The sequence below is a fragment of the Canis aureus genome, chromosome 9 (genome assembly GCF_053574225.1).
Source record: "Canis aureus isolate CA01 chromosome 9, VMU_Caureus_v.1.0, whole genome shotgun sequence".
Classification (NCBI taxonomy): Eukaryota; Metazoa; Chordata; class Mammalia; order Carnivora; family Canidae; genus Canis; species Canis aureus.
In genome coordinates, this window is record NC_135619.1 from 52712514 (window position 1) to 52736522 (window position 24009).

General features: G+C 49.6%; 1 protein-coding gene across 5 annotated transcripts in view; it reads left to right on the forward strand.

Annotated features, from left to right (window-relative positions):
• Positions 1-24009, forward strand: part of ESRRB (estrogen related receptor beta) — a 114378-nt gene that overhangs the window by 60110 nt on the left and 30259 nt on the right. For all 5 annotated transcript variants that reach the window (XM_077910098.1, XM_077910096.1, XM_077910093.1 and 2 more), the window contains one exon: positions 15154-15270. In XM_077910098.1, coding sequence (XP_077766224.1) covers positions 15154-15270 — 117 coding nt within the window. The remainder of the gene's footprint in view (positions 1-15153; positions 15271-24009) is intronic.

Below are 24009 nucleotides of genomic sequence, written 5' to 3' on the forward strand. Positions count from 1 at the left end.
AAAATTTGGAAACATAGTTAAAGCATAGAGAGGAAAACTGTGACTCTTGGATGACCTCAGAGACAGGTGGGAACTGTGTGGCATGGTGTTCTGAGTGAGGTACTGGCCCGAAGCAGGAGAAAGAGAGACATGGCACTTGCCATCAAGACACTGGAATCTAAGGCTTAGAGCATGTGAGTCTGTAGGCCTGGCCTTAGGCTCCAAACCAGGGCATGGTCCCCTAAGCACTTACCCAATTAAGGAGGATATTCAGGCCTTTTTTTTTTTTTTTTTAACACATTTTTTTTTTTTTAATTTATTTATAATAGTCACAGAGAGAGAGAGAGAGAGAGAGGCAGAGACACAGGCAGAGGGAGAAGCAGGCTCCATGCACCGGGAGCCTGATGTGGGATTCGATCCCGGGTCTCCAGGATCGCGCCCTGGGCCAAAGGCAGGCGCCAAACCACTGCGCCACCCAGGGATCCCCTTTTTTTTTTTTTTAAAGTCTGATCACCTGGACTGAGGGGCTTTTGTCACAGAATGATCCATTAGTGAATTTATGTAAATGCTTAGAAAGCCCTGAGAATCACGCTAGCTCCCTCCTTCGATGGCTTCAGTCTCTCATTTCCCATACCAGTATGGGAGGAACTTTTATAGAAACAAGGATGTCATGGTAAACAACTCTCAGCCATTTCTTTCTTTCTTTTTAGATTTTACTTTTCAGTAATCTTTACACCCAAAGTGGGGTTCGAACCCACAGCCTCAAGGTCGAGTCGCATGCTTGACTGACTGAGCCGGTCAGGAGCAGTCCCTGCCTCCCCCCCCCACAAGCCATTTCTTTTCTATAAATATTTACTGGGCACTCTATATGTGCTGTGCTAGGTGCTGGCACTGAGGATGGGGGAAGGGGCCTGGAGAGGTGGCCTGAGTACAGCCTACAGGCTGAAGCCTGCTTTTGTTGATCAAGGTGGGTGAGGACACTGCCACACCTATTCGTTTACATTGAGTCTGGCTGCTTTGGTGCTGCAATAACAGGATTAAGTCCTTTCCATGGAGATCTTCTGGCTACAAAACCTAGAACATTTGCTGTCTGGCCCTTTGTAGGAAAAATTTGCACTCCCCTGCACTATAGCATCGAACAGGTAGGTGCAGGCCCTCTGCCCTCATGGGGCTTATAGTCAACGCCTCCTAGTGTGTGCTAAGTGTTTATTGCAACTTCACCTGCCCAATTCTTTGTGAAAGGGAGTTGTCACTGTTGGAGGCGGTGATGACACCAGAACAGATGAGCTTAGACACAAAAAAGGCACTTTACTGAAGGGACAGAGTGGCTCCATAGCAAAGGAGATAATCCTCAACCTGATTGAATTTGCTAGCATATCTAAAGAAAAAAAATGTGCTCATCAAAGAGGATCGATCAGTCCCAGAGGCATAGAAAAAGTAGGCAGACTTTGGCAAAGGCACCACTCCCAGGGGCCCAGAGTCAGCCTGGGGACAGACTGATGTCATTAAACATGCAGTTGATGTGATTAACATCTTTCTGATTGTGATCTAGTTCCCCTGTAGGTCTTCTGCTTGGAGTGAACTTGCTGGTTAGGCACATCAGTTTTTCTTTGTACTTGGATGTGCATCCCTGGGCTTATACATCAGGTTTTTGAATTTGGGCAATGGGAGTCTGCCCCAAGAGATGGAGCCCCTTGCCTGGGTTATGATATTGACCTCATGGTAATGAAAACCTTTGTAATGAGTGCCCGAGTAATGAAGTGACCTTTTTTTGGGGGGGGGGGGGCACCTGGGGGATTTGACCCTGTCACCTGGCCTCCTGTTCCTTTGGGAAACTAGAAGATGCCCCCAGACCCGCCCACTCTCCGCTGCATCTGTGGTGCCTGTGGTCACTGATTGCACAGTGACGTATTGCTGTCCACTGCCGACTGCCCGCTGGAAGAGAGGTCTCCCACCCCGGCTCTGTTCTACTCAGGCTTTGAGTCCCACCCCCTCCCCGCTTCCTAGAGACCCTCCTTCCCCCTATCTTTTATCTTCTCACTTTCTAGTCTCCTTCCTTCCACCTGCATTTAAATACCTCTAATATCTCCAGTCTAAAACAAAGAAAACAAAACCCACATCCCCTCACCCTTCCACTTCCAGCCCCCTTTACCTTCCTCAGCTCAAATCATGACCCACCATGTGGGCCAGTATGTCCTGCCCATGCCCCAGTTGCTTCTGGAGTCCAGATGAGTCCCATAGCTCATGAGTGCAGCGGGATGAGTCCTATCCTGCTGCACTCCAGTGCCTTTCACACCTAAAGAACATTTGCACTCGGGTGTCCCGGAAGCACCCCAATACGACAAGTCCAAAACTGAACATTTTCTCCTTGGGCTCCCATTCCTCGCTCCCCGAGTGTGCTGGTCAGAACTGGGTGTTCCCCTTAACCATCTGAGCCACTCAGGCACCCCCAGAACTGGGTCTTACCCTTCACTCTGCTTCCTGCCCCTCATCCCAAACCAGCGTCCCCAGCAGCCACGTCCTGTGCAGTCTCCTTCCTTCATGTTCCCTGACCTGATGCTTCTCTCCACTTGCCCTGGTCCCTGCCAGGCCACCCCTGACCCCTGACCACAGCAGCTTCTAGTCCAGTCTCCCGGCAGCTTCTAGTCCAGTCTCCCGGCTGCCAGGCTCACCCCTTTCCAGTCTGCTTTCTTCAGTGCTGCCAGGGAGACCTTTCTGAACGCATATCTGAACATGGCACTCTCCTACCTTGCTTGTGGGTAAATCAAAGTTACAGAATGTGATTGAGGATGTCCTTTGGGATTGTCCCACATTGACCTGGTTGCTTCATCCCCTGCCACTCTCCCTTGCAGACTGTGGGTCAGCCTGACTGCTCTATTTTCCAGGTTCCCAGAATTTGTTGCACGCTATCAATTTCTAGACTTTGCACATACTCTTCCCTTTACTCTGCCTCCCGGACCCAACCTCTAGTCCCTACTTGTGTCCATTAGGTCTCGGGTAGCTGGCATTTCCTTTGGGAAGTCTTCTCCCACTTCCTCATATCTGACACCTCTCCTGGGTGCTCCTGTGAACCTTCTAGCAGCACATCTACAACACTTACCACACAGTGTGGTTTTTGCTGACTTGACTGGTTCCCCAGGAGGATTGTAAACTCCTAAGGAGTAGGGTTGCATTTACTTTGATGATTTGCTAAACCCCCACATCCTCCAACAGTGCCTGGAAGTTCTCAGTGTGTCTGCATAGAAGGTAATCCCCAGAGTAATCCGGATCCAATGAGGACAAACTGAGGAAGTTTGGCTAATTTGCATATGCAAACTTGCGGGGATCCAGATAAACTAGTTAAACGTCTACTTAAAATAATGAGTTGATGTTAGTTGGATTCATATTTCGAATCACCTTATGTAAAGCATCACGTTTTTTTTGAAAAACTTTTTCCTCTCACATTTTGCAAAGCGAGGTTTATCCAACTTTTCACAGGGACCTTTGACTAAAGTGCCTTTGCCTTTCCTAGGGCCACTTTTTGAGTCACTTAACACAGTTTTTCAGAGTGTGCTTTCTTTACTTCCGTCGTCCTTACTGGAAATTTTATGAGTATATATGTGCTGCTGTCCCTAAAAATTTCATTTTGAGCTGAGAGTACAGTTCCTAGACCATTAAGATGGTTCTTTTTTAATTTGTGTCGATTTACAATAATGATTTTCACGATGTATTAGGTGCCCTACTGCTTTTGGCACTCAGCATTTGTAATCGTGAGGTCATATTCCCTGGGAATAACCACACTGATGTAAAATTTCTTTGCTCCGTTGTTCTGGATTCAGTCAGATGACTAGCAGTGATTGAGGTCTCCTTGGCAGTGGGGCTTCCATCATGATGGTCAGTCATATAAAGTGGTGCTGCACAGAGCACCTCTGTTAGGAGATGTCACAAAGTCTGGGATATTAAGCAATTTCTTTTCTTAATGCTGGTGGGGGGTGGGGGGAAACACACCTGCCTTACGTCAGAGCTTATGAAGCAGCTATTCAGTTCTGTGTTGAATATTTATTGAGTCCTAACCACAGTGCTGGGAGCAGGGGCCCCTGCCCGGCAGGGCTGATGTCCTGGGGAAAGGCAGACAGGCAATAGGATAGCAGGTAAAGAAGCATCATGACACAGTTGAGAGATATGTTGTGAATGAGCAGAGCCAAGGATGAGACCAAAGGTGGTGGAGAAAGGGATCTCATTTAGACAGAGGATTTAGGAAAGGCTGTGCCGAGAAGATGACTTTCAAGGTAAGGCAAAGCATGCGGAAGAACCTTGGGGCCAGCAGTCCAGGCAGAGGAAACAGCTGATGTGCTTCAGGACCTGAAAGAGGGCAGAGTGGTTGGTGTGAGGGAGGGCAGTCCAGGGGAGGAGATGGGGCTGGGGAGGCTGGGGAGGACGCCGGGGACAGAGGTGGGGGGCATGGGGAATGCTGCACTCGGACTTTCTTCTAGATGGAGTGGAAGCCATTGATGAATAGATGAACACACTGCTGTGGGGAGGGTAAAACCACCCTGCATTCTCCTACATCCTCAGGGCATGTGGCCAACTTAGCAGGTCACCGAGAGGCCCTTAGAGCAGCTCCTTGCTCTGTGACTTCAGATGAGAGCAAGTAAGAGAGAAGGCCTGGCAGGCAGGTGCTGTTTCTGCTCACCAGGGGCCCAGATGCAGGCTTGGAAGGAAGCTCCCCCAGGAAGGGGGCAGGGAGATGATTGATGGGTTATCCTGCCTTGGACTGCCTCCAGGCCTTTTGTCCTGGAGAATGAGGCTGGGGATCCCAGGGGACCCAAAACAAGGGGGCTGCAGAGACAGAGCCAGGAGAGAGTGGGAGTCAGGAGCGCGCGTTGCTGTCCCAGCCCTGCCTCTGACCAGCCCCCTGACCTTGGGCAGGGACTTGGGTCCTCTGGTCTGTCTCCTCATCTGTACTAAGAGTCAATTAAATGCGCAGACGGCCCTGGGGCAGTGAAAGGAAAAACAAGTCACAGTTCCTCTTTTCAGAGACACAGCCAGAGTGCAGGTCAGGTGAGACGGAGCCCAGTCAGGGGAGGGACGGCATCTGGAAGGCCAGGCAAGCAGGAATGAAAGGTGAACGTGGCTGGCAGAGCGGCAGGAGCGGGGGCCAGGAGAGGGCTGGCTCAGGGATGGGGGGCTCAGTGGCAGAGGACGGACTGGGAAAGCAGCGTGATGTCACCAGGGCTTTGTGGGCTTTGTGAAAGAAGAGTATATAGGGTATTCCAGGGCCGTTTTATCTGGCTTAGGATCCCAACTTGATGATTCCTTTCTTGATCAACTTGGCCAAGTTACTTATTTTTCTGGGCCTTAATTTCCCCATCAATGAAATGGGACTAAAGGGGCTGATAAACAGTTTCTGCTGTTGGGATCCAGTTCTTGCAGTTTGCAGAAAACAAATGAGTCCTGCATGTAAAGTTTTCAGTGTAGTGCCTGGTATATTATAACCAACCCATGATAACCCTTAAATGCATTTTGTTTTTGCTATTTATGCTCTGCAACAGGAAGCCACTGAGGAGATTTTTGAACAGGGGATTAATCCCATCTTCTTTTAGCGAGGTGATTCTGGCAAGATAATTCAGGGAAGATGGTCTGGAAGTGGGAGCATCTAGGGACAGGCAGTCCGGTCAGGAGGTGATTTTCATAGTTAAGAGATCTGGGTAACCATCCATCTGGAGGCGTCCAAGCCAACGTGGCAGGAGGGTTAACAGGAGAAGTTAGGCCAGAGAAACTTTTGGAAGTGGATTTAGTATTAATCCGCTAATCTCAATCCGCTGGATTGAGACTGACCCTTAAATTTCAAATTTAGGCTGTTAGGGGGTTGGTAAGGTTACTGGAGGCAAGGAAACCTAGAAAGAAGAATTTTCCTGGTGGTACAAAGGCTGGCTGGGAGCATGGGGTTGGGGTCAGGGACAAAGTTTGGGACATATTGAGTTTGCTCAGTTCACAGGCCTTACTTACCCTGGAGAGTTGGAAATCTGGGTCTAGAGCTCTAAGAGAGTAATCTGAGTGAGGTTTGGGATCTAATGAGATCTAGGCAGTGGTTCTTAGAAGTGCGGTCCCCAGACCAGAAGCACCTGGGAGCTAGTTGGAAATGCAAATTTCTAGCCCCACCTAGGCCTCTAATCTGAGACTGGGGGGCAGGGCCCAGCCTTCTGATGTCTCATGCCCTCAGGGAGAGCTTATTTTAGAGAAAGTTCTTCTGAAGGAGGGGCAGAGGGTGGGGAACCACTGGAGGAGCTGGTGAAAGGAAGGGAAGTAAGAGCCTTGGAAGGAGACCTGGCAGTCCCATGTCGCATGAGTTCCAACACACACATTACTCCCCCCAACCCCAACATCTCTGATTTGGGCAGAGTGCTGGTCACTTCAGGTGGCCGCCCCTGCCCTCATGTGCACATCAAAACTTGCAGAAAAGCGGTGGTGACCTGGGAGGACCACCCCCCACACCCTGTCCCCCGTCACTGACAACAATGGACATTCCTCAGAAGCACAGCGTGGTGGGCTTCCTTGTTAGCAGAGACCATGATTCTGTGGAAAACCACAAAAACAATGACTTTGATCAAAGATGAATCCGGAGTCACACTCAGAGAAGTGTTCAATTTGTTGTTCTTTTATTTCCTCTTCCATGTATGCTTAGGAAAACCGTAAGATCAAATCTCTATCTCAGTAAAGCTCAAAGAGATCTTTTAATAAGGAAATAAATGAAAATGATAGTGGCGAGGAAGCACAGTCCATTTGACAGGCACATTTCCTTTTTTTTGATGCTGCATAAAATAATGGTGCAGTCTTACCATGCAGAGCCCCGTAGAGTCAATGTGATGAGCAGAGAAGTGATCAGAGACCTTGTAAGAGTCCCTGCAGAGGGAGGGGGGATGAACTCTAACAGCAGAGTTTTAAGAGCTAGGTGTCCTCTGCCTCTGCTTCGGGCGGGGTGGCTGGGGGTGGGGAGGACCTGGAGCAGGCGATTGCATTTGACAACTGACTGAATAGTCAGATAGTCTAGAATAGTCAGTCTAGAATAGTCTAGAATTCACTGCTGAATTCTAGAGTTTTCCAGGTGGAGGTTCTTGCTTTCAGTTTGTTTGCTTTTTTATTATTATTATTATTATTATTTTCTTTCTTTCTTTCTTTCTTTCTTTCTTTCTTTCTTTCTTTCTTTCTTTCTTTCTTTCTTTCTTTCTTTCTTTCAATTGAGAGAGAACACAAGCAGGGGTAGGGACAGAGGGAAAAGTAGAATCTCTGCTGAGCAGAGGAACCCAGTGTGGGGGACCTGATCCCAGGTCCTTGGAATCATGATGGGAGCTGAAGGCAGATGCTTAACCAACTGAGCCACCCAGGTGTTCATCAATTTATTTGCTTTGATCAACATATGTTTTCAGGCACTGGGCACTATACTTGAGATAGAAAAATGAAAGATCCCGACAACTTGTATCCATAAACACATAGAAAGAGGACAACACCTAAAATCCTGATTCTGAAACACTCAGTGGGTTGCTTTAAGTGGAGGGTGGTGGCTGTGGCCTTGGGGGGCAGGGCCTCTTGCAAGATCTCCGGATCATTTCTCTTGTGTACCTACCAGGGACAGAAGGGAGGATGGTGTCTGAGCTGAGATCTGAGCTGGTGGGGTGTTTCAGGTGGAGGCAGGTAGGAGAGGGAACTGAGGGCCCAGGTTGAGGAGGTTAGGATGGACAGGTCAGAGTTGGCCAGATCATGAAAAGTCTGGTTGGCTTTGCCCTGGAGGTTAGATTTCATTCTTTACATAATAAGGAGCAGTTGGACAATTTCTTAAACTTAATTTCTAAGTTAATTTTTAACTTTTATCAAACTAATGTGTGCACACAGTTTTAAAAAGTATAATAGAAGTGTAAATCTCATAATGAAAAGTAACAGTCCCTGGCCCTTCATATTGTCTTTCCTTCCCTCATGATCCAGAGTTAGCCCTTTAAGAAAAATTTTCTTCTAGCATTTGTCGTCATAGTTATGAATATGATTTTACAGCTCCGTTTACTGAGTTGGTCATTTTGGCATTATTTCTTGACTTCCTGTTACGGACAATGAAGAATTAGTCCCAATTACACAACCCATCCCAACCACACACACATTTCCCATCTTTCCATTGTCTGAATATGGTTGCATCACAATTTTTGGTTAAATCTCTTTGCCTATTGTTAGTTCTTCCTCCACTTGTCCTTGACTCTTCTCCCAGGTTAGATCGCCTTTCTTCTGGATCCTACCTTTTCCTCTTTCTGCTTCTACTATTTTGTGTGGAGCAGGTGCTGGAAAGGCACGAGGAAGGTAAAACTGATGACGTCTTGGAAGTGCAGAAATGTCTTTACTCATTCCTTCAACCCACACGTGAGATTTATATCTTGGCTTGGTATAAAATTCTGGCTGGAAGTAATTTCCCCCCAGATGATGCTCTGCTGTTTTTCTTAGTTTCTGGTCCTGCCCTCAAGAAGCTTAAGTCATCCTCTAGCAACTCACTGTATATTGAGATCTTGCTCTTGCACACATGGTGCTGGGGAAACTTCAGTGAACAGAGCAGATAAGAAACAAGATGAATAAATGAAGTCAGGTGATGAGTGCTAAGAAGAAAACACACACACACAAAGGGTGTGTGTGTTTCTTTTGGGCTTTTTTTTCCCTTGTGGTTTCAGATATGGTGACCAGTCTTATTCTTGATCTTCTATATTTGACTTGTTTTTTACTTTCTGAAAAATTTTAGAATCTTTTCTTTCTATGCTCTCTTGGATTGAAATTTTATGGTATAGTCTGTGTTTGTGTGTTGTATTTTTTTAATTTCATATTTTTGTTTTGTGAGCATCAAAGAGTTGCCACATGCAGTTTTAAGAAATAATCCAGACAGATCCCATACTCCTTTCACCCAGTTTCCCCCGAAGTTAACATCTTTTTCAGGTTTTACCAGTTGTATATTCTGTGTGTGTGTGTTTAATTCTTTGCAATTCTATGCAATTTTCTCACTACATGGACACAATCAGATAGAGCTGCATGTACCTAGGATTCCTGGCTTTGCCCTATTATACCATAACCACCTCCCTCTCTCTCTCCCTTCCCTGACCTTTGGCAGCTATTAATTTGTTCTCCACCTCTACAATTTTATCCAGGGCTTTTTTCATTCATTCTTTTGGGCTTTTACCTTTTGTCTGGAAACTCATACTCTTCAAGTCTTAGAAATTTTCACCACTCCCCTCCTACCTCTCTTCTTTGATATCTGCCCTTGTGACAACTTCGTCTTCACCCTTTCTCTTTTAAAAACTTCTGGTGATTGGATACTGAGCTTCTAGGATCTGTCTGATTCTTACGTCTTCTCTAGCCTGTTGTCGTCTATTTCTTGGTTGTTTGTTCTGTTCTAGAGTAGCTCCTTAGCTCCTGAATCTTTAGTGGCTTTCTTATTTTTAATTTCTATGAGCTCCATTTTATACATTTTTTCCTTTTTATTGCATGCTGTTCTTGTTTCATGAATGCAGTGGGCTTTTTTTCCTTCTCAGGTTGATAGTATGCTGATAATTGCTTTGTGAGCCTTGTTGCTACTTTATTGCTTTGTCCTGGTTTCTTCTCACACCCTTTTCCCTCATTTATTTGTTTTGTTTAGTCTTTCAGATTGAAGACTTTCTTTTTTTATAAATATATTGGTAATTCTTGGCTGTCTGTCTTAAATACAAATAGGGATAAAAAGCATAGAAGGAGCATTCCCTTGGTTTATATTTATCTGCTGGTCTTCTCTCTGATGCTGTACAGTCTCCCCAATAAGAACTCTATAAATTCCTTTCTTCAGGTGGGAGTGCTACTGACTGCTAGAATTCTGGGAGTGGGCCTGGGGTGGGCTGGGTGGTCTCATTGTTCAGTCATCCTGTTTTCAGCTTTAGCTTCCCCTCTGCTCACAGCAGAGTCTAGATTCTTGAGTCCAGAACTTAACTTGCTCATGTTAAGCTGGCTTCTCTTGGATGGGTCGTGGAGGACTCCTTGGTGGCCACATGGAATGGTAGCTAAGTATTCTCTACATACAGATTACCAGCAAATTTCCTTGTATTCAGCCCCACACTCCATTACATCTTCCTCTGTATTTTGAGCCTTCCATGCCTGAGGCTTTCCGAGGTTCTGCGGTACAAATGTCATGTCATCTAGACCTCCAGCCTCTTTGGTTACTTTTATTTGTTTGTTTTGTTTTGTTTTTATATATATAGAGAGAGTACATGGTGGGGGGAGAGATGAGGGAGAGAGAGAGAATCTTGGGTAGGCTCCATGCTCAGCACAGAGCCTGACTCAGGGCTCAACACCAGGACCCCAAGATCGCACAACCTGAGCCGAAATCAAGAGTTGGACGCTCAACCTCCTGAGCCACCCAGGCGCTCCTGGCTACTTTGATTTTTTACTTCATCCATTCTTCTGCAACAGTTCTCACTGTCATGCTGCCATTCAGTGTGCTGTGATGGAGGAGTTTTGCACAGGAAGGTTATTAGCGTCACTCCAGGGGCAGTGTGGGTACTACACTGAACAGAGGCTAGTGCATAGACGAGAGGCAAGAGGCCCTGAGTGTGGGGTCTAGCTGTGGCCAGAGGGGATGGAGGGTTGAAAAATAAACTGAATAGGATGAGAAAGACCTTCGGACTGATAGGGAAGGATTCCGGATGCCACCTCCGTTTCTGACCTAAGGCGGTGGGGTGGCTTAGTGGTCGTTCTGCTGAGACAAGGGACATGGTGAGAGGAGCATGTTGGGTGAAGATAGGTTCAGTGGAGGAAGTGTGAGGAACCCAGTGGACACATCCAGCAGGCAGAGGGAGACAAGGGTGCAGAGCACTGGCAGTGCCTCTTGCTGCTGATCCTTACCAAACAGGTGCTAGCGAGGGCTGGTGGCACGAATGAGCTCATCCAGCTGGCGGGTGAGGAGGAAGGAAGGGTGTGGAGTTGAGGACCATGGGCCACATGGGAAGACAGAGTCTGTGTCCCCCAGAGGTGAAATAGATAGGGGAGTGGAACCAGGTGACTGCCATCCCCGCCCTTGCACCACAGTGACCTAAAGCAGTGGCCATTCAGGCCTGGATGCTAGCCAGCAGCCTCTGACACATGCATCCCCCAGGAGCCCTCTGAGCCCCCCTGGCGCCACCCATGAGCCCCGGGAGAGGATTGCCCACTGCCTGCAGCTGCCAGGGACAGCTGATGGGGATGCCCTTGGGCTTTCCTTCTGGGGCACAGCATCAAAGAGGGCTGCTGGTGGGGATTTCCCCTCTACCTTGAGGTCAGAGGTCATGCAGAAGTCCAGGTCAGGTCCTGGGCATTCCTGCCTCCCTGCCACACTACAGGGGCAGGTGTGCCAACTCTGAGGTCACTGGTGCTGATGTGTTTAAATGTCAGGGAGTGGCCAGCCTCACGTCTGACACCTAGAAAAGGCTTACCCCGGAGACTTTTGCTGAATTGACCCTGACCGACAGGCCTGGATGTCAAAGTAAGCAGAGTTGCCTCCATCCCTTGCTTCCATCCCCCACGCTGACCTCACTGAGCCCTTTATGTGCTTTCCGTCCCAGTATCACACAACTTTAGAAGATAGGAATGTGCCAGGCCCATTTTACAGATGAGGAAATGGACCCAGAGAGGTTTAGGTGACTTTGCCTGAAGTAACATCTGCCTGTGTCTCTGCAGGGCACACTCCTGTGTTAGAACCCCGAATGTATGCTAGCCATTGGCTGTGTCCTTGTCCTATGAGAGCCCACCTCCAAACCTGCCTCACTGCAGCTGGTGGCGAGTATGTGTGTGTGCACCCCAGACGCCCCTCCCTGCTCCTGAGCCCTCCTAGACTGCCCTCCAGAGACCACAGGAATTCTGATGAATTAATCTCATCACTTTATCGAGGAGGCACTTATAGAAATTACAAGGCAAGGCCACCAGCCTGGCTTTGCTGGCAGCTAGCCGCTTGGGCCATAAAACAAATTGAAAGGAACAAAAATAAATAAATAAAATTAGAATTCTCTCTTTCTCTCTCTCTCTCTCTCTCTCTCTCTCTCTTTCTCTCTCTCTCTCTCACACACACACACACACACACACACACGAGGTCAAGAACATTGCTCGGGTTCTTGTTGTTAACGCTCCGTCCCCTTGTCCTGGGAGGGCATCGGTGCCAAATTGACAGACATTTATTGACCTCCTGCTCGAGCGACAACCCCGCAAAACCCGGGACCCATCTTCCTTCAAGGGATGACAGGCTGGCTGTGCAGCAGAGACCAGTGAAGGTGAAGGGCTGGCAGCATGCAAGTGGCCTCCCAAGGCAGCGTGAGTTACCTTGCCAGGTGAACGCGGGCCCGCAGCGGGCCCTGTGAGCTCACTGCACAGTGGTTCAGAGGCAGACTCGAGCCAGACCATCTGGGTTCAAGTCCTTGCTCTGCCTCTTCCTGGGCTCTGCTCACCTCTCTCAACTCTAAGATGGAGAAAAAAAGATGTTCCCCTTCAGAGTTGTTGAGAAAATGAAACAGGCCCTGTATGAAAAGCAGAACGGTGGCTGCTTCATGATGAGCACTTGTCACTGTTGGTTCTGGGTGTGGATTGAGCACCTGCCGTGTGCAAGGCACCTGATCTAGGGGTCAGACGGGCGAGAGGGAGGAGAAGCAGCGTCTACTTTCCGGGGGCCCTGGGTTCTAAGCGGGGCGGTGGGGTGGTGGAGAGAGCTCACTGGGGTTGTTCTGGGCAGCTGGAACCAAGGCCTGGAAGCGTCGGTTATCACTGAGTTGCAGGAACTGATACTTATGGAAAGTGATGGGGATGTTGAGGCAGAAGAGAGAGGGGTGAGGTGGGAAGCAGCAGGGCCCAAATTCTACAGAGCCTTCAAAGCCAAGATGGCCTTGGATGAATTAGGTTCTGTTTGTGTTTCTCTCCTGTTTATCTTTTCAGTTTCTCACGCTTCTGGGAATATTGAAATTATTTGCCAAGAAGTCACACAAGCCAGAGTGCCTTAGGAAATGGATAGCGTTGGACGAAAGAGGGGAGGGGCACTCAGAATCTTCATCCCTCCCCCTTCCTGCCCTCTCCCACCCCCCAGCACAGAGGGTGACTTCTAGAGCTTCCTAACCCGTAGGAACTGGGAGGGACAAAGGTGAGAAGGTGAGGTAGCTAGAATTCAGAGACAAAGACAGGGAGAGAAGAGAAATGGAGACCTAAGGTGCCCCAGGCAGATCCGCTCCCTTCCTCACCAGTACAAAAGGGGGCTAAGGATACCACGAAGTTCTTGTGAGCATTCACCTTGTGACTGGGGCCCAACAATTTTAGTACTCCAGAGCACTTTGTCAGGGGTAGGAGTTGGTTCCGGCCCGCTCTCAGAAAATCTGGCAGTTGCTGTTGTTCATAGGCCACCATGAGGAGGCTGAGGTACGCCCCCTCCCCACTGCCCCAGACCACCTAGCTGCTGGGTTAGCAGCAGAGAGGGGCCTGGCTGGTCTTCCCAAGCTTCTCGTGGGGTGCAAGGTGGTGCAGGGGATCTGTGTGGCTTTAATCACTCATTTCACTCCCCTAGTCTCAGTTTCTGGGTCTGTGAAATGAGGCCCTGAGAGGCCTACCTCCGAGGGTTCTTGTGAGGAGTGAGAGCCAGCAGGTGCATAGTAGAAGGGACTGTTGGAACCACTAACATCGATGGGTGTGTGTGTGTGTGTGTGTGTGTGTGTGTAGGGGGGATTCAGAGGCCAGGCAGACCTGGAACTACCCTCTCAAGCCCTGTCTCAGGCTGGGAGTGATCCTTCGGGGACTGCTCTTACTGGGCCAGGTGGACGGGACAGCACCCCTGCTCCAGGGGAGTGTCCCTGGGCCTCAGGAGGGGAGTCAGGTGGGCAGCCTTCTGGGAGTCACTTCTTGCTCCCTCAGCAGGTAGGCATCTGGATGGGGTGGGGACAGGAGGTTTACCCTAGTTCAAAGTCTGTTCTCCAAAAACCATAGGCTCTGGACGACCCCACAGATTTGGGATAGGGGCCGAGAACACCAAATAAAAACAAAACAGCCCTGGGGTCGCTGCCTTGCATTTTACCTTCCAGTTGCCTCCCCACCCTCCCCACTCCACTGAGCCCCCTTTTCCTTCCCATTGGTTTGTTCTTCACACGTAGAGCTACAGGGTCCATCTTTGTTAAGTAATTGTAGGCAGGTAAGAGTACAAAGGACAGAGGCTCTGTCCTGTGTTGCAAAGGCAGCCGCAGCCTCTCCTGTCAAACGGAGACAGCATCAATTCCTACTCCATGGGATCACTATGAGGACTCAGTAGGTGATTCATTCAACACGCTTTTCTTGCTCGGCTTCTCCATGGCAGGGGCTGACCTCCGTGTGGCCAGAGAGGTAATCGGAGGGATCGTGGGTCAGGTTCAGGGTAGCCATTATAATTCATTAAAGGGGTGAGACAGAAAATGATCACAAATTCCTTCTCTAGTAATGAACTATGGTTATATAATCATCAGCTCGACGTTGAAGAGTGCTTTACAATGTATATGTATTTTTTTAAATTAATCTCTGCGCCCAATGTGAGGCCTGAACTCACCACCCTGAGATCAAGAGCCCGTGCTGCACCAACTGAGCCAGCCAGGCACCCCAGGGTTTTTATATAATTGTTAAAGCAATTTTATAACCATGATCTTGCTAATCTTTCATTTTGGAGACATCACACTGCTTTGCAGATGAGGCAACTAAGATTCAGGGAAAGTAAAATGATTTCAAGATCAACAGGCTGGAGAGGGCTGAGCCTCTAGTGGGGTGTGGAGCACAGGCCCAGGGCCATGTGGGGCCAGAGCTTCTGAGAGGCTTTTCCCGTGACTTGGGACCCCAGGCTGGAGGAAGGGCTTAGAATGACCAACATTCTGGTCAGTGCAGGGGGTGTTCTCTGCCTGGGATAAAATGCCAGCTCAGTGGTGTCTTCAGAGCTGACGGTGACTATTCCTCAGAACTGTGGCTGCCCTGGCACACTCAGACTGCTGGGACTGGGATCTCTGTATTGGAGAGAGTTGGAAGCATTTTGACAAGTGCCTCAGAGCACCTACTTGGAGAGCCACTGCCCTATGGGATGAGGGGCAGTTGTGGGTCTGGCCGGTTAATCCCCATCCAGCCTCTGGTTGGCGGTGGGGGCCCTGGATGCCACCCGGCAACCCTGTCTGTGTCTGGTTACAGGGAACATCGAGTACAGCTGCCCAGCCACCAACGAGTGTGAGATCACAAAACGGAGACGCAAATCATGCCAGGCCTGCCGCTTCATGAAATGCCTCAAAGTGGGGATGCTGAAGGAAGGTAAGAGGGCTGCATGCTCATGCTGTGCTCTACTGGGGGTCTCAGGGTCCTGTGTTCCTGTCCCCAGGGCAGTGCAGACCCTGGAAATCTCTGCACACATCCCAGGTGAGGACCCTGCTCACATACACCCTGCACACGAGTTTACAGTGGCCTTAGAGCTCCACTCCTAAGGGAGACATGGGGCGTCAGGAAGGCAGGTCTTAGACATTCCCCACTGAGTATCCTTTGGGAAACCCTGACCCCACTTGGACCCTAGAAAGCTAGCTTGGCCTCCCAGGGAAGGCCCTCCTCTTGGGTGGGGTGAGGCCCCGGTTCAGATGCTGTATGAGATGCTGCTCTACCTCGCAGCGGAGCCCAGAGTTTGGGAGTACAAGAAGCAGAGACATTAAGGGCCAGAACGACACATAATGTCCTCTTCACTTGAGCAGAGCAGCCGTGCTCTCCTGCACATGGGCAGGACACCACTGTCACCTTGTGGAGGTTTTCCGCCTGCCATGTTCCCCGCCACCTTATCCTCTCACTTTCCTGTCTCCTCCTCCTCTGCAGCTGTGTCAGCCGGCCAGCCTGGAGGCACAGGTCTCGGGTTCTGAGGGTAGGACACACCCAGATTTCAAAGACTTGTTAGGATGATAAAAAGTATAGTAGCGAAATAGTGTAGTCATTATTTTAAAAAACTGATTGCATGTTAAGGTGATAATATTCTGGATGTAGTGTGTTAAACAAAACATGATGATATTAAGATCACCTGCTTCTGTTTTACCTTCTTTAAAGTGGCTACTTGCAAATTTAAAATGATAACGTGGCTCTCATTATGTGGACCTCGCTGCTCTGGGGCTCCTCTTCATCACCTTCCCTGTTGATCTGCTCAGATGGGTGACCCTCCTTCAAGACCATTTTGGGGGATGGGTAGTGTGTGTGTGTGTGTGTGTGTGTGTCTATTTCTCCCCTGCCCCAGCTTTCGAGGGAGCTGGTGGAGGTTCTTTCGTATCAATCATATCTTTCATGATTCTGGGCCCTAAGATCCTTCCAGAAGTGAAAGGAGGCAGGAAAAGAAAAGGGGTGTGTGCTGATGATCACATAATGGGGAAGGGCTGGGAGAGAAAGGGAAGAAGCCAGTTTGGAATGTAGTCCCTCACTGAGAGGGAGGCTTCTGGAAGTCTAGCCCAGCCTTTGAGGGCCCCAGAGCACTCCTCCCACTGTCCTCTCCTTGCATCCCCTGGAGAAAAGAAGGCACGAATTTAAGATAAGATGCTTTGTCAGTTGGACAACTTGGACCTCGTTGTTGAAATCAGAAACCCCCTCCCCCAGTTCCCATCACCACCCCCCTGAGCCCTGAGCCTGAGCCCAGCCCCGCCCAGCCCCGCCCAGTGTGTGCACTTCTAAAGCAGAAGGTCCTGAAGCAGCCTCAACTACCCCCGTATCATATAGATGTTGGCCTTTCAACTGCATTTCTCATTAGCCGCATCATTTACCACATCATTTACCGCCTTTGAGATGGTGAACCCACTGAGCTGTTAGAAACACGCCAGCTGCTTCATGGGTATGTGTGTGGGGGGTCAACTGAGGAACAGTCCTCTTTCTAGAAAAAACAAAAACAAAAACAAAACAGGCTGTCTTAGACCTGCCAAAAGATTTTGTGTTAGTTCATTTTGATTCTACATGATTTTGGTCTTATCCTGGTTGTAAGGTGTGACTCCAACTAGTGGCTGACCCGGGTCCACTGACTCCTACACCAGGCTCATTCTGCTTCCCCAGAGTATCCTGGGGTGCACAGAGAAGGAAACTGAGGCATAAGAACCTCAGCAGGCTGCTTTAGTGCTGACTTCCTCTTATATGCCCTGCTGGAAACCAACTTAAGGGTGTCTAGGTCTTAGAGATGCTCCTCACTCCTCAGTCCTGCCACCTTGTCCTGGGAAGCTGGGTGTGAGGGCGCCGGGTCAGGCTGGGAGCAGCTGTCCAGTGGCCTTTTCCTGGTTGGGGTTTGTGGCCTCTCTTTGCTTACTTAACAGCATCTGAGGATCTTAGAGCAGAAGAGAGCTGCCGTGCTACCAATATGCTCCTGAGTTTGAAGGATGACAGAGTTGAGTCTTCAGGGTTGGGGTTCGAGGCCACTCTCACCCTCGGCCACTTGCTGGTTTGTGGTTTGTGGGGAGGTGGGCCCAGAGCCTGGAGCTTTCACATGCTCTGTGCTGTGTCTGCCCCAAGCCCAGGCCACCCCACCCTCAGCCCAGGATTGTGAGCTGGAGAGCTGGGGAGGCAGAAGGAGAGTTGAGGACATGGGAGGACCACCACTTGACATCCCTGACGGTTTCTAAGGACAGTGTCTAAGGAAGACTCTCCTCGGGGACTACCCAGTGCTGGGAAGAGAGTGCAGGTGCCTCCTGGAGGCCCCCCCCCAAATGGAGGAATGATGAGGGGGGCCCACTGATGGCAGAGAAGTGTGTGGCCAAGGGCACAGTGATGGCAAATGCAGCTAGGTACTCGGCAGGCCACTTCTGAGAAGCAAAATAGATGCTGTGTGTCCCAGGACTCTGTGAGGGAGAGCTAGGGGTGTCTCAGAGGAGCTCTGCCTCCGGTGGGCCCCGACCTCGGCCTCCCTGTGCTCTAAACAGCCCTGTAGTTGGCCCAGGACCGGGATGTGGGAAAGGGTTGAGACTGTTGGCAGGAGCAGAGCAGGTGTGCTGAGGTAACCCAGCCTGGAGAGGCCCTTTCTGGAGCTCAGCCTGGAGGAGGAGGTGGCAGTCACCAGAACCCGCCCCGGTACTGGCAGTTCCAAATCCGGAGGGGGCAGGATGACACAAAGGCGCCGAGCGTGGACAAAGCCCAGCGGTTCCATTTCGGTTCTGTCCCCCGCAGGGCTGAGCCTTGGCGGGATCCTGCCATCAGAAGATCCACGGGGACCAGCCCCCCTAGGAGGAGCTTGCCTCATTGAGGAGCCTGGGTCCCTGCCAGGCAGGGACTCTTGGCAGCTGCCCTGGCTTCTGCTTTTGTTCGGTTGTCCCTCCACCACTTGGTGAGCAGGAGCCCAGGCCCCTGGGACAGGTGCGGGCTCCCTGCCCCCCTGCCCCCCTGCCTCCCTCTGCCTTCCCTCAGACTGACCTGACTCCAGGCTTCCCGGGAGCTGCTCCTCCTCCTTAAGGTTCCACAGTGGGGGCCTCGCGTGGGGGAACCTGGGTCCCCTCCTCTGTGCAGGGGTGCAGGGTGGCGGGAGGCTGGAGAAAAGACGTGAATGCCTGCTCCCCTTCCTCCGCATCCCACCTACGCATCCGAAGGCTGTTTCCTACTCTCTGTCCAGCAGCCCTAGAGGTCTCTTAACAGTTTTGCTTTTCTCAAGTAAAACAGCGTGAGGGACTGCTTCATGATTTGAGGGGGGGGGGGGCAGCCACTACGGGGTGGCAGGGGCATATCTGGTCCTGTGGCTTCCTTTGGCTCAGCCTCTTCCTTTTATTTATTTATTTATTTATTTATTTATTTATTTATTTATTTATTTATTTATTTCTGGTGTTCAATTTGCCAACATATAGAATAACACCCAGTGCTCATCCCATCGAGTGCCCCCTTCAGTGCCCGCCACCCAGTCACCCCCACCCCCTGCCCACCTCCCCTTCCACTACCCGTTGTTCGTTTCCCAGAGTTAGGAGTCTCTCATGTTCTGTCTCCCTTTCTGATATTTCCCACTCATTTTTTTCTCCTTTCCCCTTTATTCCCTTTCACTATATTTTATATTCCCCAAATGAATGAGATCATATAATGTTTGTCCTTCTCCGATTGACTTATTTCACTCAGCATAATACCCTCCAGTTCCATCCATGTCAAAGCAAATGGTGGGTATTTGTCGTTTCTAATGGCTGAGGAATATTCCATTGTATACATCAGCCTCTTCCTTGAGGCTGCCTTAGGCTCTGGAATCATCCACTGAGCCATGTAGGCAATGCCCAAAGGTCTGCCCACCTTAAGCAAATCCAGTGTGTGAAAGTCTTTACTTTCAGGGAGGGGAAAAAAAGTGATTTTTCTCATCATAAAAAATCGAATACAAAATCCACAGGTGGTTGGGAGTTGATGCCCGGGCCGTCCCCCCGGCCCTGAGGGGAGCTCGCTGTGCGTGCTACTTCTCCCTTACGCTCCTGGGCCTCTACCCTTCACCGGAACAGCAGGGGTGTTGAAACCTGCTCTCCCCATCAGCGGGTCAGGGTGGGGACCAGATGGAACATGACTTGGTGAAATCCAGCGTGGGGTCGCTTCAGGATGTCACCTCTGTGGGCGTGTTATTCTAGTATTTGATTCAAAGGCAGTCGGGTTGGCACTGAGCTTTCTTCGCAGCCCTCCCATCGTGGTGGGCAGGGCGTACTGGCCGCCCTGGTTTTCCTCCTGGGTTCCCTGGTGGGCATCTCAGAGGTGGTGTCCGGCCCGAGCTGGCCCCCTGTGTGGGGTCTAACGTCAGGATGAGCATCTCCCTTGGGACAACCGTGGAGAAGCTCTCCCTTGATAGGCGGGCTTCCCGGCCTGGCCAGGGTGTTGGCCTGACAGCCCCTGCGTGGAAGAGCCTGGAAAACCATGTGCTGCATTTCTCAGGGAGCCCCATGCCTCGGCACAGCTCTGAGCTTTCAGCAGCTCTCTCTAGAAGGCTCGTCCTGCGAGCTTCGCCTTCCCTTCAGCTCCCCTCACCTCACATCACCTGCCTCAGGCCGGCGGCCTCCCTGTCCCGCTCCATTTCCTCCTCCCCTCGGCCCCTGCCTGCCTTTCCCCAAGTGTTTTCTAAAAGATATTTGATTTCAGTGAAAGCTGGGCCGACATCCATGCAATATGCTCTCACTGTCTTTGTGCTTGTTGGGCGGGCGGAGGGCTCCTCCGGGGATTCTGGGTAATTGGGTTAGTGGCCAGCTCATGTCAGGAAATTAAAAGGAGGCTCCGATCAGGTTCCCGCTGCATGGGATTTAATGGCTTTGTATTTATAGACTATTCTGCCTCTAGCCCCTGCCAGAAATACCACTTTTCTGGCCCTGCGAAGGAAGAAAGAGGATGAGAGATGACTTGCCTTTAAACATTCTTTTTCTTTTCCAAAATACATTAGTGTTCTGAAACAAACCAACTCTCCGGCACTTCAGAGAATAGTTTTGAACTAGAGCCCAAGAACACTGGCGTATATTTGTATCCCTCACCCCCAACCCCGCCCTGCTGCACCACGTTCCATCTTACACACGTCACGTGCGCGCGCACCGATGCACACACATGCGCACGTGCGCATATGCACTCAAGTCTGACAGCCCACGAGAGCTTCCCATGTGGTCTGAAGCCTCGAGGCCGCTCAGGCATGATGACCCGATGACCTTTGGTGGGGGAGATGTTGACCCCATGAAGTCATTGGGGATGATCTTGTCTGTGCCGAATCCTTATTACTGTTCATGCAGGACTTTGGGTGTGCCAAAGCACGACATAACAGGCTCAGTGGTCATAAAGACCCACCGAGACCCCAGCGTCACCACTGATCACCTCCTCCGGTACTTCACTTAAGCCTCTCTAAGCCCCGTTTTCCTCTTTTGTAACATGGGAATCCTATTCATAGCCATTTCCATCTTGCTCCCCTCTTCAGGGAAAGTCCTGGAGTTGTGCCACAAAGTAGGGTGTCAGCCATTGATTTGAGATAGGTAGTCTTCATCATGTTACGTAATTGATTTTCTTCCGAGATCCAGAAGGCAATGTTGAAGCTCCCAGAGCCTCTCTCCCTAATCCTTGGCCAATGACCTCGCTTTACATTTTCTTGAACAAATTAAAAATAGTCAAGTGGGGGAGTTTCTTACTCACCTGTTATTGAAGCCATAAGCCTACCTGTTGCTTCCTGTCTTCACCCCTGTTGGAGATTTCTCTGCTTCTGTCAAAAGCCAGTCTCTCCACCTGTGCTCTCTCTTTCTTCCTCAGGGACTTCAGTCCTGTAGTATCCTGTAGTATCATTTCTGCTTCCAGCATCGTCAAATGCTTCGTCACTCCTGGATCATTTTCTTTTTATTTTATTTTATTTTTTTAAGATTTTATTTATTTATTCATGAGAGACACAGAGACAGAGAAAGAGGCAGAGGGAGAAGCAGGCTCCATCCAGGGAGCCTGACGTGGGACTCAATCCCGGGTCTCCAGGATCACACCCTGGGCTGAAGGCAGCACTAAACCACTGAGCCACCCAGTCTGCCCCTGGATCATTTTCATTAGCAGACAAACATACTTCTATTCTCCCCTTATAAAAACAAAATATTTAAATAAAAAAACCCCACAACTGTATTTTGACCTTTTGCCTTCATCTACCTACTGCTACCTTACCCTGCTCCTCTTTCCAACAAAAGTTCCCCTAAGAGTTGATAGCATTTATTATATCCATTTTCTTACCCCATCCATTTTAAAAACAAAAGAAAATGGGAAGCCTGTGTGGCACAGTGGTTGAGCATCTGCCTTTGGCTCAGGGCCATGATCCTGGTCCCGGGATTGAGTCTCGCACTGGGCTCCCTGCATGGAGTGTGCTTCTCCCTCTGCCTGTGTCTCTGCCTCTTTCTGTGTGTCTTTCATGAATAAATAAATAAAATCTTTTTAAACAAACAAACAAATAAATAAATACAGAACACCCAAAAACTTCCTTTAAAAGTAAACGTTGAGTAGATCCAGAAAAATAGTTATAATTAGGTGAAGGCTAAGCTTCTTTAAAAAAGAAACTCCCTTCCCCTCTCAAAACAAACAAATGAAAACCAGAAGCTTAAGCAGGATAGAAATGTGGTCCTCTCTCCTCTCTCAATGTAACAGTCCAGAAGTCAAAGGTGATCCAGGACTGGTTGGCAGCTTGGCCAGCCTTAGCAGGTGGACCCAGTTATCATCATCTTTCAGGCAGCCAGAAGGAAGCCTAGCCCAGCCAGCTCGTTGGAAGGATGGGACCCAGTCGTTGGAAGGATGGGACCCAGAAGTGGCACATATTCCTTCCATTCACAGCCCATGGATGGAACCTGGTCATGTGGCCATGCCTCTCCGAGGAAGTCTGGGAATTGTAGTCTGGAGTTGGATGGGAGGCCATGGGAAAAGGGGAATGAATGATGTATTTCTGTGGGCAAGCACTGTTACATGCCAAAAATATACGTAAAGTCAATATTTCTGAGATGAATGCTCTTGCCGTGTGGTGCTGTAATTCAGGCACGTTCATTGCTGGATAGCAGGAGGCAGCCAGAGAATAAATATTTTAGGCTTTGAGAGCCAGAGGGCCTCGGCTGCAGCTGCCCAACTCTGCCACTGTTGTGGTGTGAAAGCAGCCACAGACCATGTAGAAATGAATGAACAGCGGTGTGTTCTGACGAACAGGCAAAGCATCGGGTTTGGCTCAAAGACCTTAGTTTGCAAACTCCTGCACTCTGGTATCACTGGATGAGCTCCGGAGAGTTTGTTCTTCCTTCCTTCCGCTGAGGAAGCAGGGCCGCACACATCCTGGAGTCCCGGTGTCCATGCCTAAGGGATTTCAGGCCTGCGGGAGAAGTGCCAGGTATGTGCATCTTCAGCTTTCCGAGGTGATAGGAAACTGTTTTTGATTTGGTTGTACCGACCTATTACTTGTGTTCAAACATTCTGGTTGCTCCATATCCTCACCAATGCTTTTTAGGTTTTGCTTGTGTGCGTAAAGTGGTGTCGTCTTATTGCTTTAATATGTATTCTCTCCATTGTCAGAGAGAATGTGGCCACTTGATTCCTTTTCTGTGAGATGCTTGTCTGAGCCTTTTCCCTGTTTTTCTACTTTATTTTTTTCTCATGGGTCGTGGAATTCTTTATATATTCTGGTCATTTTGTTAGTTCCAGTTTTTCAGTTGTTGGTGTTGTAAAAAGCTCCCCACTGGCTTTCTTCTCTTGGCAGAGCCCTTTGATGGTCAAGAGTTGGTAATTTTTTTATTTAAAGATTTGCAAGCGAGCAGGGTAGGGGTGGGAGAGGGAGAGGGAGGGGCAGACTCCCCGCCCCCCCTGCCCCCCAGGTCTCCATCCCAGGAACCCCAGGGTCATGACCTGAGCCAAAGGCAGATGCTTAACTGACTGAGCCAGCCAGGCGCCCCAGAAGTTAGTAATTTCAATAAATTGAATTTATCAATCTTTTCCTTTATGGTTTGCACTTTTATGTTATTAAAAAAGTTATTTTCCTAGCCTGCTTTTGTAAAGATGCTTTCCTCATGGGGCGCCTGAGCGGCTCAGTTGGTTAAGCCATTGCCTGAGGTCATGGTCTCTGGGTCCTGGGATCGAGCCCTGTGTTCAACTCCCTGCTCAGCTGGGAGTCTGCTTCTCTCTCTCTCCCTGTATTCTTTCTCTCAAATAAAAGATCTTTAAAAAGGCGAAAAAAATGCTTTCCTCATGTGCCTTACTCTTTAGGTCTCTGATCCTGCTGGAATCTATTTTTGAGTACAATGAGCTTGTCCCCCGTCACGCCCCAGCCCTGAGCCTGCACACTGCAACCTGCAGCCCCTGGGTCGCCAAATCGGGTACTCCTCTCTCTTCCCTCACTCAGCCTCTCAGCGATATTCCAAACAGCTGGCCAGCCTCCTTGTGCCCTTTTCTCTTGGCTTCTCTAATACCCTGCTGGCCAGGTTTCCCCCTTACCTCTCTCACCGTGCTCCTTATCAAGTCTTCTTCGCAAACGTATCTTTTTCGTGCTCTTTACGTGTTGCTGTTATGTGACTTGGAACTGGGCTCTTCACTTTCCATCCTAGACCTCTAGCTCTAGCTCATCCTGTC